We start from the raw sequence: 16,658 nt of genomic DNA on the forward strand, positions 1-16,658 counted from the left end.
GAAGGCCACGAAGATTATCAGGGGGCTGGAGCACCTCCCCTGTGAGGACAGGCTGAGAGAGTTGGGGGTGTTCAGCCTGGAGAAGAGAAAGCTTCAGGGAGACCTTATAGCGGCCTTCCAGTACTTCAAGGGGGCTACAGGAAACATGGGGAAGGACTTTTTAGAAGAGCACATAGTGATCGGACAAGGGATAATGGCTTTAAATTGAAATAGGACAGATTTAGATTAGATGTATGGAAGAAATTCTTCCCTGTGAGGGTGGTGAGGCACTGGCACAGGTTGCCCAGAGAAGCTGTGGCTGCCCCTTCCCTGGAAGGGTTCAAGACCAGGTTGGACGGGGCTTTGAGCAACCTGGGCTAGTGGAAGGTGTCCCTGAACATGGCAGGCGAGTTGGAACTAGATCTTTAAGGTCCCTTCCAACCCAAACCATTCTATGATTCTATGAAATATATTTATTAAAAAAAAAAAAAGAGCTTGGCCTCAGAAAACTAAGTGTATACACACACTGTGCACTGAGTAGAAGCACAAGTTTATTATTCTTGTTTCTATTGAAGCCTTCCTTGAAGGCTGGGACTCTCTGTAAAATCTTCATCGAGCTGATTTTTGCATACACAGGGAACTATTGTGGATGTCCAGGGAACAAGAGAGAGATACCATGTATTGGTATCTTGAATATATTTAACAAATGTCTACATTTTCCCTGCCAAATTTTATAGGGAAGAAAGGGTACAGTTATAAGAAAATTCAGTGCTAGTTTTAAGAACTGGTAGAAAATGAGTTTTCTCTTAAAAATAGTAAAAAGTAGATAGGTTACATTTCTTAGCTAGGAAATACAGTGCTTTTCTTTGTTTAGGTAGAGTCCAGACCCACTCAACAATTTTCTCCTGCCACTGATACTTTAGATGATTGCTTGAGCCTTAGGATTTCGAGATTGAAAAGGACAATTAATCGGCCATACTATAGGAGTGTTGTAAGACACTACCATAGCTTTATTCATCTAATTTACACGGATGCACCCTAATGTTCCATGAGGCAGAGAGCATTGCATATGGAATTCAGATCTGAAAAGACATACGGCAAAATTTCCATAGTCTATATTTTATTTATTCAAGGACTAGACAATAATTTAAGTATTACTATTCAGAGGTATTACTTTTCTTAAAGATTATGCAGCATAAATATTTATTTAAGAGAGTACATTTGGTTAGAAATTCACCAGGTTTTAAAGACTTTCAATTAAATGTACACTGATGTCTTAATGGATAGTGTTAATACAGATGATGGTTTACTGGTGAATTGAGATGCCTCTGTTTATGAGACATTAACTACATATTGAGCCATACAGACCCAGTGACCAGTGGCTGTGGCATTACACATGTTGTCACATAAACACGAAATACCTCAAAGTTTTTATGCATTTTCTATTTCATGAATATAAAATCTTTCTTCTATCATCTGAATTAGATGCTAGCATGAAATGGTTAGATGGTTTACTTGACTCTCTCTAATGATGATTTGGATTTGATAAAATAGAAATGGCTGAAAAGTTTCTGTTTAAAAAGAAACCCCAAGAAACAGAAAAAAGTAAAAAGGGTTTGTATCTTCTTGGGGTTGGACAAGATGACCTTTAGTGCTCCATTCCAACCTCAACCATTCCGTGATTCTGTGAAAATCAAATATTAAATAAATTTGTTAATGGAAAGATTATTTCTTTTCTTTCTTTCTTTTTAAAATTCATAGCACTAGGTTAATTTTATCAAGGACTCAACTTTATGGGAAAAATTATAATCTTTTAAAATTATAACTGAAAAAAACCATCCATGGCTCCTATAGCTCTCACACCAGCCAAGAAATCAAAAATAGTGGTGGTACTCAAATCTGCACTCAGAATACCAGCACAGATTTATATTAATAATGTAATGTAATAATTAATAAAATTAAGAATTAAAGGTACCAGTTAGCAAACTATTTAAACTAGGCAGTTCTCACTTCATATTATTGCTGTTGCAATAAATTTTTCAAGCATATTGATCATTTCAAATTTTCAAGAACTAAAGTTAGAAACTAAGTCTCCTAAAAGAAACCACTCTTATCCAAATAATTAATCAGTTCAGTTATTAGACTTGTGTGAAAATCAAAACTTCAATTTTATGGAGTACAAAAGGCAAAAGCTATCTTCAAATAATGTAGGATTAAACATTTTCATTCTTCAATTGACATACAAAAACTATCAGAAAAAAGACTTCAAATATGTGGTAGTTGAATGGCATAAATTATTTTGGAAACCAGTAAACACAGAAAAGAGTGCTAAGAAGACAGTTCTCTTCAGTGAATAAATGAAACAAAACAAGAATTGTCTTCCGTGTAATATGAACTTTTTGTTATATAGTGACTTTTTAAAAAGAGAGGAATATTTTTTGGAACATCTGCTTTCCTCCTATCAAAAAAACCCATTTACAGAGTAGTAAATATAACAAAACATGGTTTAGTACCTGCATTCATCTTTCTATTATACCAATTCAATATGTAATGATCATATAGTAAGCACTGGTAATGCATTTTAGAGTACTGATACCCAGCGTAGCTGAAAGTTACATAATAAAAAGCTAATTAGTATTTCCTATCTTGTTTTTATAAAAATATTTAAATATAACATTAGGATTAAATATGAATTACTGCAAAATGGCTGCTTCATACCCAGCTTGAGGATCTAAGGACAGATCTCTAGGAAACTTCACTCGTTTGCTCACAAGGACGGTAGGGTATAAGCCATTGAGTTTAGACACCTCAATGATTCTCTTTTCAGTATCAGACCAATAGAGATTCTTCCCAATCCAATCGACAGCCAGTGCATTGGGAACAGCTGTATTGTGGACTACCTAGAAAAGCAAAAATTACATATGTTTTTCATCTAAATACTGGGAAAAGGAACAACAATTCAAGAGTTACTAATAGCAGAGTATTGAGAGGTTGGATATATGACACAGTAACATACAACACGTGAAAAGTAGGTATTATTCCCTGTCAAACACTGACATTTCTGAAATAACGACACTTAAGTAACTAAGACTATGTGACACTTTTGTTATAGTAAGGGAGAATGAATAATACTGTGATGTAGTAAACACAAATTTCCAACTCCCCTTCATTATGCATTAAAATTTTAAGAATTTTGTATCTTTCATTTTTCATTTTAAGTTTACAATTTTCCTCCTGTCTTAATTTAAAAAAAAGACTTTTTTCTCTTTACTATTCTGTTTATTTTTCACAGAACCGGATGGAGATGAGTCTTCTCTCCCCATAGCATGCCCTCAAACACATCTGCTTATTAGCTCACCATTTCTCTCACCAGTCTACATTGGCATATATTTCATTTTAATACCACAGTAGTGCCATATGTCATCATGACAGAAAGACCATAAGGGCATCCAACTCAGGCAAACAGAAAAAGATTACCTAGTTGGAAAGTAAATACTGGCTCTTATTTCCAACATTCATGTGGCAGAATAAAGAGAAACTTTCTAAGAATTAGTTAAATTTCAAAAGGACTACATTATTAAGAAATGAACTAAGAGACAGAAGCAATTTAGTGACCTTCTGGAAAGCCTACTCTCTACTGACAGGGAGATGTTATTCTCAAGGTTTTTGATTACTTGAATAATTCTGAGACTTGAACAAATGCCTCTAGATATACATGATTACAAATCTCATCATGATTGTATGACTCAATCTTACTTGGCTGGGAGTACTTCATGTTAAGTGTTGAGTGACATTTGAATATTCTCCATCATTAGAGTCCAACTTCTTCTAGGCTTAAAAATTGTATTCCTGATAACATCTGTTCTGACCTATTCTATTCCTGATTACATCCTGATTAGGTCTGTGCAACTAGACCTTAAGAAAAAAAATCAGAGAGCACAATACTTGAAAATATTTGAGATTTGTTAAGTACTAATAATAGGTTTTTCACTGTGGTATACATTCTAATTTATTGTCATCTTCACCACTAAAAGCATGTGCAATAGAGTATAAACTTGATTATATATAATTGAATGTGTTATTTTTAATTTTATTTACCATTTGAAGATACAGAAAAGCCTTCAATATAATAAGGCATACTGTGAGATACTTTAAACCAATTTGATAGTTATAAATATGTAAAAGCACCCTTTCAGGCTATTACATTATTTATCACCTTATAAAATCTTTTTAAAATTAAATCCAGGCATGTGCCAATATTGAAATAGGAATAAAATACATTATTTTCTAATACCTTAGCACTACCAGCTTCACTGTTTTATAAACGTGCCAATTGCAGCAACTGCTGCACTGTAACGTAGGATGTTTCATGTAGAATTGGATAGCTCTGCAAACTTATATAGTGGTTTAGCTACACTATCGAGAAGCATCAACCAAAGTAATTAGTCTCTCTTTTCTGATGACTTTTCCTTTGGAGAGTCACTTGCTTATTGCAGTCACTGAGATCACCAGTATGACATTTAATGTACACAATCCAGCTTACTACAGCATTTTCCAGTAACAGATTTCATTTGAATCTACAATACTATACATAAAACACTGTGTTAATGCCTGAACACATTTATGTGAAAAAGTTATTGCTTCAATTGTATAAATATCTCCTCCATGATCAGATAGAGAAGAAAAATGAGATGCCATCAGGTTTCCCAGAGCAAGAAAGCTAGAGCTGGCTTGCTGAAAAGATGCTATCTTCCAAAAGGGAAATCCGAGGTAATATATCAAATAATATCATTTACAGTAATAGTATAATTATTTATAATAAATAGTAAAACAAGAAGTATGAAGGACATGAAATAAGAAATTCATACTTCAAGGAAAAAGGCTATCAACCATAAAATCTCTCTTTCATGACAAAAAAAAACAAACAGGTTTTTAACATCAGTTATTAAATAGGTGCTATGGTAATCTGGTAAAATCTAAGTCAAAGAGACATAAAGTTATCACTTGGCAATGGATAAAAGATTATTGACAGAATATCAGACAGCAACAATATATAATTTTTGATAAATTTTTTCACATATTTTTAGCTTTCAGAGCCCAAATCTGGGCTAAATTATACAGTGAAAAAAACAAATATTCTTATGAAAATTAAATGCACTTATTTTCACAAATTTTGCTTTGAATTTAACATCCCATTTGACTAAAAACTCTGTCAATGTGACACTTGTTCTGTAAATTGCAAAATATTAATGAAGGAAAAAAGAAATACCCTCCATGCCTCCAACCCAATTTTCTTCTAATGATTGTTCAAACTCCTGAAACCTTTTCTTAAAAAAATGAAATTATTATAACATTATTAGAAAGCAACAGGAGTTTTTTGTATTCTCCCACCTGGCAATTACAACTTTTTGACAGGGAAAAATTCATTGTTCTTCTTCAAATAGTTAAGATTAGACAGAAAAAGTTTGGGGTCATCCCCAGTCCTAATAACATTCCCTAAAATAACAAAATAGAGGTTCATCTACAATGGACAAGAAGCTAAATAGAATGCTTTGTAAAACGTTTAAAGGCAATAAATATGATTCAAGGCTTTAATGGATTTTGAACTCCACACTTCTCCGTCTCCTATTTGAAGGAAAAATCTTTGCAGGGTCTCACTAGAACTTTTGAGTACACGCTGGATTTTAGTTTTACCCCACTGGAATCAGAGTGCCATAACTTATGCTCATCCACTTTTTTTTAAGTTCTAAGAACTATTTCCATTTGAAGATATGAACAAGATACACTGATCCCAGTCAGTTTCACCTTAACCCTCAAAAAGACTAAAGTTGGTATGATCTGGGGAAGTGTCAGTCCATGTACTAATTATATAATTATACCTCTTTTTTCTTTGGCGTCCTGTAAACCACACTGAACTGATAATTTAGTCAACTGCCAATTAAGTCATGAGGAGTTCAGCTTATAAATTCAGTCCTCTTAGTCCCTATCTCTACCTTAAATGAGATACAAATGCAATTCAATTTTACAAGGACTTGCTTGTTCATGCTGTGTTTGTATGCATATATCAAAACCTCACAATCTGGTTTAAAAGCATGAAGAAGCATTTCCCAAAATACTCAAAAAACTTAATTCTAATAGTAACATTATCAATCCCTGATTACCTTGACGTCACTTCCGTTTAAACACATTCTGTTTATGCGACTGCCATTTGGTCTGCTGGAATCAATCCAATAGATGAACTCTTCTCTATAGTCAAAGTCTATTGCAATCACATTGTTCAGCCCCTAAAAACAGAAAAAAAAAAAAAAGTCCATTTATTCAAATGTTTGAATACAAACTGTTGGACAGCATTAAGAATGCAAAATACACTGCACGTAATATTCAAAATGCTTTATTTTACTGACTGTGTATTTCTGAAGTACCTCTCAATTTTCCATACATTACTTGAAAACAAGCAGAATAAGATAAAAATTGTAACAGAAATAAATATGGTGACAAATAACTACCTCACTTCAAAAATGCAGATGACGTATGAAACTAAATGAAGCTTCCGCGTTTCTCTTCCCTATTATTAAAATGAACTTTAGCAGTAAATAACTTTTTGCTCAATTTCTCTGTTAATAACTACCTTTGGCATTATTTGGGCAAAATAGATGACATTCATTTTATAACAATAAACTCAGAAATAGCATAAAATTGATTATCTTTAGTTAATGAAAACATTTCATTCTTAATATAAATTAATCGGGGATTAAAAACTGTCATGTTCAAAAAAGCACTAATTTTAATTCCTGAATAAGGAGGTTTTAGATTCTTAGATGTTATTATAGGTACTGTGTACATATATATATATGTGAATACACACTCACACATACACAGAGGTAGTATGTATATACATTAAATGTGAAACTTAAGAGATCCAGCAGGCACCTGGACGTCTCCTATGGCTTCAGTTACTAAGCCAATACATGGCAAGAAAGAGCAGTGATCCTATCCGAGGTAGTCCTACAGGTTGGAAAGAGCAGTCATATAATAATGGCTTTCATCCCAAACAGCAGATAAGAAGGAGAGGTATTGCATTCAGATGATGGCTCTTATTTCCTTATTTGAGAATAGGAAAGCCTTGCCCCATAAGCTGCTTAACATCCTGATATGTAGTGAAATCAAAATTATTCTTAATATACAAAGATGCTGTTATCAATCAGAGATGGAGCAGCAATGGTAAAAAGAACGGATGCAGTTTGCACTCCTTTTAAAACTGCTAGATATGTTAATCAATTCCCTTATCAGCCCAATGACATTCTACTCTCAGGTAGATCAGCAACCTCCCTCATTAATGTAATTCATAGCTGTAGAAGGGATGTGCAGGACTAGCCAACTCTAAAATAAACAACTACGAACAATATTTAATTGTACAGAAAGTGATACACAGCTTATCTGCCAACTACTACAGTGTAATACTGTAAATCTATCTTTTGATCAAAATGTAGAGGGAAAAAAGTGATTAGGCTACACAAACCATCATTAAAGAAAACCTGAAACAATACAGTGTTGGAAGATGACTCCCATTTTCAAATATCACATATCCATGCACACAGTGTTTTAACAAAACCAACTGCAGCTCTGTCAGTCGTAACTGTGCTGCAAAACACTTTTCTTGTCTTTCTTTCTATTAGCATAAATGCATCTAAACTCCCACCCCAAATTCTTAAGAAAGGAGACAATGGTGAGTGAATACAAATAACTATCAAAACTTTATAACATTCTAGAAATCAAAGTCAGTAATTCGTGAAAAACTAGCCTTATATCTACATGTTCTACAACACCGCAAAAGTTTCTGAAGTATTCAGACTGCCTGCAAGCCTTTGGTTTCAACTGTTTTATTTTGTGTCAGTTTAGTTCCAATATTTATCAGAACATCAACTGCAGGTAAAATTATTTCTGTACATCTGCAATAGAGTTCTCTGTCCAGACAACATCTCCTCTTCATGATCTACATGTCACTTAAGTTCTCCTAGCATAATTCTTTGTCATTTGTTGTGTAATCTGCTTTTAGAAGGAATAGGGAAGCTTTCAAATGGCATCAGTTGCATTAGTCTTTCATCTTAAACCTGAGTTTTTGTTTGCTTCTGTGACCCACAACACACAGTAACCTAGGCTGTGATTTGCGTTCCCTTGGTGCCTCAATTAAAAAAAAGCAGGTAAAAATCACAAATAATGAGGAGGAAGATTCTAACTACTCTGTTTATGGAAACCCTAAGGATTTTGATGACTATAAGTGAAGGAAATGGAAGATAAAGAACATACATGAGACACAATTCAAACAGTTGTACTGTTTATGTATATTTGGAAAAAAAAAAGAGGAAAAAGCTGGCACGTAACAACTCAGAGAAGACTGAATGAGCTCCTACTTTCAGCTCCTTTACTCTGAGTTTCTATGAGCAACTGTTAGAATGGCAAAGCACAGATCAAATACGCAGAGAATGGTGGTTTTGCTCCTTTGTCGGAGCAGCTCTGGTATTTGCCTTCATCTGGTAGATGTCTAAGAAAGAGCCGATCCATCATAACATTGCAAGGACAAAAAGATGTCCTTATGAGGAAGACAGCCCACCTGTTCTGCTGGTATAGCTCCCTCGTTTGCTTTCAATCTGGTTGCTTTTAAAAACGTATTTGTAGGATCAATGGCCAGTAGGTTCAATAGCAGAGGTATTTATTAGACTAGTGAATTAATGTGATATGGAAAACACAGATTCTCTTCAATGGCTGGAGCTACACAGTCTCTAATGTACTGAAGAGGAGTCCAGTAAATTCAAGGCTGATGAAGCTCTGAGACAATCTGTCAGCACCAACCATAAAGAAAATTTACTGTTGCTCCCCTCTTTTCACAGGCTTCTATTAATAGATATACCAGCAAAAGAGGAGAGAGGCAGTGAGATGTAAATGAGAGGTAGTCAGGAGGATTTCAGAAGAACAAACAGACTTTAACATAATGCTTGCTATGCTTAAATAGAGTCAATGTTTAATGCAAGATGGTTAATTTTGTAATTACTGTTGCAAAGACCTGAGCACCTCTCTTGTGGCATTAAGATGCACAGCTTACTGACACAAGAAGTCACAAAAGTATTGACTGGCAATAACCGATTTTCTAGTCTTCCTACAATTGATTAATTAGTACTCAAGGAAACAGATATTTTTATTAAAACATGTTTTGGAACTCTAATCTATGGTAAGTAACTACACTTAGGTGAAGCATAGAAGCAGAGCAGAAACTGCTAAAAATAACAGCTCTGTATTTACTGGGTGACCTTCTATTTTTGTAGATTTTTTGAAATAATTTTTTTTTTCCTATTATAATAATTTAATTATTTTTAAAATTTAGATTTAGCCAAAGATGTAAGTTGTAATACTGTAAATGTTGGAATTGTCTGTCTAAATCAAAAAATAGATTTGGATTACGACAGTAAGTAGTCCAAATAATACATGGCCAAATAGTTTTTTGGTTTTTGCTTTTTTTTTTAAAAAACCGAAATATACAAATTGCGCAAAACATATTGTGATGGAAGAGGATCATAAATAATGTATTTTTTTTAGTACATCAGAATGACTGACAAAACAACTGCCTGAGCTTTAATCACGTCAAATTCAGATAAAATAGTAAATTTAAAATATTACAAAGACTCTGAAGATACTGCAGTTGTTCTGTGGTGCATACATTGCCAATTGTAGGATGATGTTTCTGTCAGTTGCACACTTTAGAAAAGAATAAAAATATTGAGTTAAACTTAGAGCATGGTACTATGATTATACCTGTTTCAACAAAGTGTAGTTGGATCCATCAGTGCTAATTTTTCTTATTTCATGATGATCAGCCAGAATTAAGAAAGGTTCCTCATCTAAACCCCGGGAGAAAGAATATATTAGACTAACTTTTACGTTAATTTATGGAAAATCAGGAATACAATGCTGAAATACAGATGGTTTGAAAAATAAATGTTACATGCTCTGATCAATGTTATGGATGAAAGAAATATTTAAAACATTCAAATGTTCCAAGAAAGATCAATGATGCAGCATAAAAATGTACAAAGCAATCAATTAGTATATCTTTCAACGTAATTTCATTTTTTGCCTTTGTAATATGGGAACCATACTGTATTTTATCCTAATTTAATGTCAGAGATTAAATTTGAAATGTATTTCATACCGCTTTTCTGAATTTCAACATTCACTTTCAAATTATCACTAAGATTATTATTTGTTACAGTTGCAAACCAAGTATGTTTTGACCTTTGCTTTTTTAGATTTCAATACTCTGAACAGTACAGTATAGACATAAAGAAACAAGCTCTTTGGACAAACCTTGATTCTCTCATTCTGAACAGAAGCCGTATTTGGCTTTTTTTACACCTGGTTTACTAGTTTATCAAAATATATTCCTTTAGAGACTCATTCATGCCAACACTTAACTTTGAAACATCCTTGACATTGACATACATAATAGCAAAAAAAAAAAAATTAAAAGCTGTCTTTATTTTGGTTCTATTAACAAAAATCTCAGCTAAAATAAAAAAAATTAAATAATTACTACTAATAATTAAAAATGTATTAAAGGCTTGTAGCTACTGCTCATACATTCTGGAACGTAACGTCCAACCTACTCTGCTCATGTACTGAATACACTGTACCACCTTGCTTGTGTTTTATATTCAATTCTTAAGACATTCTCCAGGCCTTAAATGATCCGAGGCATCATCCTCAGCACTGACTGTTAGTGGTTTGTGGAGAATGGCTGTAATGCTCTGCTCTGCTGTAGAGTTCCAGACAATTTATGCAAGAAATCAGCATTAGGCCAAACATTCACATGTTGGCACCCCCCGCAGCACAATCATCCTTGCCACAGCACAAACAGCTTTGTCATGATCGCCTTTGAAGTCTGATATATTACAACTCCAATAAACTGTACTTTGATGTGTTCCAGCTCCTCTTCTCATTTGAGTGATCTATGGCTTCTAAATGTATGAGTGGCTTGCAAGGCGTGAGACAGGAGTAAGGCAAAAATCAGATACTATGTTTTTGCCCTCTCCTCTGTTTCCTCTGATTACTCAGGGAGGCACTGAAGCAGCAATATGAGCCAGACAGAGGTTCCAGTCTTCTTGTCATTTAGAAAGAAAATAGAAGAGTTTTGATATTTAAAACCAAAACACAAACAACTTTGTGCAAGACTGGAATAAGGAGGAGTCTGCTCAAGCTGAAGATTGCCTGCACTACGAAGGAAATCCAGCAGAACGCAGTAATGGGTTTTTTTTTGTTTCTTTCCTGTTGACATTTTGCTCTTCCTTTCACTGATCTAGTGAATCCCACTCACTGAAGCACATAAAAATAACATCAGTGTTATAGACAGAGGGGTGAGGAAATAACCAACACTCTTACATATCTTGAACTTCACTGTGTATTGCGTATAAGAAAGAAGGATTTCATATGCTATAGGAAAAATAGATTTTGCAATTTCTATTATGTTTTCCTGTTCCTCTTTTTCATATCAGGAAGTTTGAAGTACATTCTAATATTCTAAAGTTGATGAAATAAAACAGCAGAAGTCTTTTAAACACTTATCATAAACATACTATTATCATGAGACTCAGAATTAAACGATGTATTTTAACTTTCCTAATACTATTTCTAATAAAGTTCCTAATTCAAACTTTCATAATCCACTGTAACTATTCACTACACATGATTTGAGCACAATACATACTAAAAATAGAACTTATTATTACATTGACATTTAATCATATTCCTATTTTTTATTGAAGAAGTAACTCTGTTTATCTTGCATAAAAAGGTTAACACAGACCATGCGGCTAATGTATTTCAGAAATTAGTTTGGATACAGTTGTGGATTAAAAAAAAAAAGGTGATACCTGAAAGAGATTTGCAGCCATTTAGGTTATCAGGCTGTATTTCATACCCATCTGCACACAAGCATTTGTAGGTTCCATATGTATTAATGCATTGCTGGCTACAGGGAAATCCAGATGAACATTCATCAATATCTATACATGTTTTGCCATCATCCTTCAGCAGGAATCCAGGCCAGCATTTGCACTGGAAAAGAAAAATAAGTACATTTATTTGAATTACTGATTCTGCTTGAGATCTTATGTAGTTTCTTCTGAATATGTTAACATTGCAAACTTTTCTACGGAGTCTCAGTTTTTCAAGTAACATCTTAATTGCATTGCTGTTTATACTGTTTACAGGCAGACATACCTACATTTCTTTTCAACTATTGCTGGTGTGATCCTAAATACATCCCCTCCCAAATAACCCTGTAGAATGAGTTATTATTCTTCTGTCTTTAACTGAAGAAAAAGTAAAACACACATTTTAAAAAATATGGAGAGGATTCTTCCATGGAAATAATGATGGATGGACCCTTTGGAGTTCTTTATTTTCAAGTACATGTGCTTTTTGGTAAAGATATAGAGTTTTAAATAATTTTTCTTGAAGCATTGACAGCATCTAGCACTCTTTGTAACAAATACAGTAATGTGAATGACAACTCCTGAAGTTGATTTTTACTGGGGTCTGATGATCACCGTGGTAAGCTTGTCATATGCAACGTGAATGATGCAAAATACAACTGGGTAGAGGGCTTTGGAAACAAGGGCATAATTTCATCAATGGAAAACTTTGTGTCATGTTCCCTCCTGTATTCTCTGTATTACTCTCTGCAGAGCCCCCTGATATGCTTTCTCCACAACGATGCTACTTCAAGGTTTTTGCTGTGCCCAACCCAGTCTCCAGCTCTCTAGTCTATGGTCCCCCAGCTAGGCCACAGTTTCAGAGGTTTGAATACCTTCAGAGCTAAGCCATGGTGGACAGATTGTACTTAGTTCTCAGTGGGCCAATAATCTATGCAAAAGATTAAATGTTTTGGGGGTGCAGTTAGGGTTACTTCAGAGTTAAAACAGTGAAAACCAAAAAATTTTCAGCTTCTGTTTACAGGTTGGTGCAGTCAGTGGCTAGGGTTTAGGTAATACCCAAGAAATATTCCTCTCTACATCTCAAGATCAAAGAGAAGATTCAGGTGATTCAGAAAACACCATCACATGCAGACAACTAACAGTTTTATTCTGCAACTAAGACGATTATACTTTGTTTAAATATTTCTGTAAGTCTGACTTTGAAAAAAATTTGGAGAAAACTGCTGTTCCTGCTATTTACTCCAACATGTTTTCCTTCTTCACAACTGATTTTCAGTGCTCTGTATACATCAGTAGGATTTGTTGTATTTAAAGCATCGTATGTTCTTTTCCACAGGTTTAAATTATGTATTGTGCCAGTTGGTTTTTTTTTTTTTTTTTAATACAGTTGGCAATTGTTTGTTTACTGGAAATAAAAATTTGAATGTTCTTACTATGGTAGGTAAGCTACTTCATTACAAGTAAGTACAACACACTGGAGTTTTATTATAATTATGCAGTAGTTAAGAAACAGCTAAGAATTAAAAATTTGCATTATATTATACCACATTTTGTAATTATTCACCTTGTATCCAACAGGAAGATCCTGACAATCTTGAGAACAGCCGCTAACTTTCTTACTGAGGCATTCATTAATGTGGCAGCTTTTCTCATCAGATCCATCACTACAATCTTCTTTGTTATCACAAATATCACTTTGAGGAATACACTTGCCATTTTTGCACATGAAAAAAGAGCTGTTACATGACTGCTCTGGAAAACAAAAAAGAGAACACAACTTGGTGTGGTCTATTAGTGTTTAGAATGAACGTTCTCATGGATCAGCTGCACTGTGTGCATGTGAGATGAAACGATTGTGTAAAAATTGAATATTCATTTATTATTGATAGTACTGTAATACATTCTACTTTTCAGTTTCTTTGAAGGTTATTCCTCTCCTGGAAAATGTGTGAATACTTCAACTTACTACTCCCTCCTACACATTTGTTTTCATATAATTGAGAATCCTCTACATTATCTCTACACAAAATATAGTTCTACAGTTTAGAAAACTTAAAAAGCATGGCTTCTCTTCCCTGTGGATGCTGAGGTGTTTAGTAACATGACTGACTGAATTCTAATGCATTTCTTGTCTGAGGACACACATACATGTCTTTTCCCTGAATATGTCATTTCATTATCAATATGTCATTACATGTTTTTTCCCTTGAATATGTAATTTCAGCTACATTCAAGTTCTTCAAATCAGAATTAGAACACTTAAATATAAGGCAGGTATGCTGCCTTACTTCAGAGGAAATCAGTGGTTTCCATCCAAATTGGTATAAAGGACTGGGCTACTATGCAATAAAGTTATAAGATCTAGACAGAAGAACTGGTCTTTCAAATAGCCCCAGAATAGTATATCATATGCAGACCAGGATTCATTTACCAGTCAAAAACCAGTCAGATCTCAGCAAACTTATTCGTGTCAGTAGAAAATATCCATAAAATCAATCACATTTGCTTGGTAATTTATTAATAAAAATAAACCAGTGTCTATTACTTACAGGAAGAACAACTTTACATCCCCTTTTGTATGATCTACTTCTGTGTGATGAGTATATTAAATACAGTAGGCATTTCCAGGGCAAGCTAGAAACTTTGGCAATTATTACATTAGTATAATCTTATTTTAGTACTAACAGAATTTATGCATTAAGGAACTAGCAGCCATCTTATGCCATAGGAACTAGTGGCTTGAACTTTGTGAACTGAAATTATGGATGATAAGGACTGACAACACATTCCTTTTGCAAGACATAAGGAATATCACTATGAAAGTACTGGAGATTTAAGCTATGAGGTTTTACATTTGCCTACCTACAATCCTAAACCATTGCTTTCCAAAAAGAAAGGTCACACATATGATTCAAAAAATTAAATACAAACCTGAACTTTTGCATTTTATGTTTATAGGTGCTTCATCAGAATGGTCTGGGCAGTCAAAATCACCATCACATTGCCACTGGGAATTTAACAGGCATCTTCCATCAGCACAAGTGAACTCTCCAGGACGACAGTGACGATACCCTAGAAATACAGAAATCGATGACTTCATACTTCACTTCATACTTTTGACATAAAATTTTGAATACACAAGGTAATGTAAGTAACAGTATCTGTTGTTCTGTAAAGAGATACAAAGAATTATATGCTTATGCATGACTGTCTACCAACAAACAGAGAAATCACATGTCTCTTATGCAGCACAGTATAGTCATGAAACAATTCCCACACATGTAAAATGTATTTATGCAGCTCTCAGTCATACATACATTTTCTTTAGGTGCAATTTAACTTTTTGCTATTATTAGGAAATAGATTTATAACAGACAATTTAGAAATTATTATATCCAGCAAATATTTTTGCAATATGCCTACTACTATATGCTTTCCCTTTAAAACACGCAGAACACTAATCATTTTAACCACACTAAACATGCATTTTCTAAGATGGCCACAAAATCAATATATATAAAACATATACATTTTCAAAGTTAAAGTGGATTGCTAACACAAAATTATAATATATAATGAAGTAAAGAAACCATAGACAGGCATTTGCTTCTTAGAACACAGCTGCTTAACCTAAAGTTCAAAAACAACAAAGCAGTGTGAAAATTTAGAAAAGTAAGCACAAATTTAGTTGTTCAATTTTGAAACATGAAAGTTGAAAAATTCCCAGAGGGAAAAATCACCTTTTATTTGTAAGGTATTTACTTACTGTACTGTAAGATTCATTACACTAAACTAACTACTAAAAAACTTATGTTCCTGTTTGGGAAAGAAATGTGTAACTTTTCCTGTATTCTACACGTATAAATTCTTCCTCAAATAATCTGTAGTCCTTTAAAAAAGTATGAAAGCAAGCCTTGATTTAGTTTAAAACTCAAGAAAAAATATGAATATGGTTATAAAAGTAAGCAACACTCATTCTGATTATGAAGAATGATTTTGAATTTTTTGAAAAAATTCCAAATTATGCTCAATTATGATTAACATTCTTTCCTCTTGAAAAAAATGCAGCTTTTAAGCTCAAAAAATTTTATTCTTCCAAGATGTATACTCAAATTATAGTAACTACTGAAGCTTTTATTTAACTAGTGAAGCTGTGAACATGCGAAATGAGTGCTGATAACTTTCTAATACTTGTTCCTTTTTTCTAATTACTGTATTTCCACTATCTAGGAGAGTTTTGTTTCTGATAGCAGATGGAGACATAACATTTGACCATCTGGGATGAGATATCCATCTACATCAAGAGCTTTAAACCTCTTGTATATCTTCATCTGTCATCTAGAAATGTGTTAATATAGTATTTTCAAAATTCAATACATTATTGCATCAATTAAAAACATTACTTGGAATTCATATAATTTTGTGGTCTCCTGAAGGTGTTTTTTTTCCTCTTTTTTTACATAGGTCGCTTGAAAGAAGATTGGCTGGCTTGATATGGAAAAAAAATGAAGCTGTTTGGTTGTCTGAGACACCTCTGAGTGCATGATTTTACAGACCAACAGTTTTACCTTATGTCTACAGCATTTCACAAGCATGTCATCATCAGAAAGGTCATTACAAATGTGCAGAACAAGTGCTTCTGATTAATATTGCCTCTGCTCTGGATGACAGGACATAAAGAAACTCAAAACT

General features: G+C 33.7%; 1 protein-coding gene across 1 annotated transcript in view; it reads right to left on the minus strand.

Moving 5' to 3' along the window:
• Positions 1-16,658, minus strand: part of LRP1B (LDL receptor related protein 1B) — a 751,404-nt gene that overhangs the window by 110,527 nt on the left and 624,219 nt on the right. Inside the window, exons 53-58 of the mRNA XM_074873779.1 lie at positions 14,898-15,038; positions 13,531-13,718; positions 11,901-12,084; positions 9,787-9,872; positions 6,141-6,263; positions 2,698-2,879 (exon numbers count right to left, since the gene is read on the minus strand). Of these exons, the coding sequence (XP_074729880.1) occupies positions 2,698-2,879; positions 6,141-6,263; positions 9,787-9,872; positions 11,901-12,084; positions 13,531-13,718; positions 14,898-15,038 (904 nt within the window). The remainder of the gene's footprint in view (positions 1-2,697; positions 2,880-6,140; positions 6,264-9,786; positions 9,873-11,900; positions 12,085-13,530; positions 13,719-14,897; positions 15,039-16,658) is intronic.

The sequence above is a fragment of the Strix uralensis genome, chromosome 6, assembly GCF_047716275.1.
Source record: "Strix uralensis isolate ZFMK-TIS-50842 chromosome 6, bStrUra1, whole genome shotgun sequence".
Lineage (NCBI taxonomy): Eukaryota > Metazoa > Chordata > Aves > Strigiformes > Strigidae > Strix > Strix uralensis.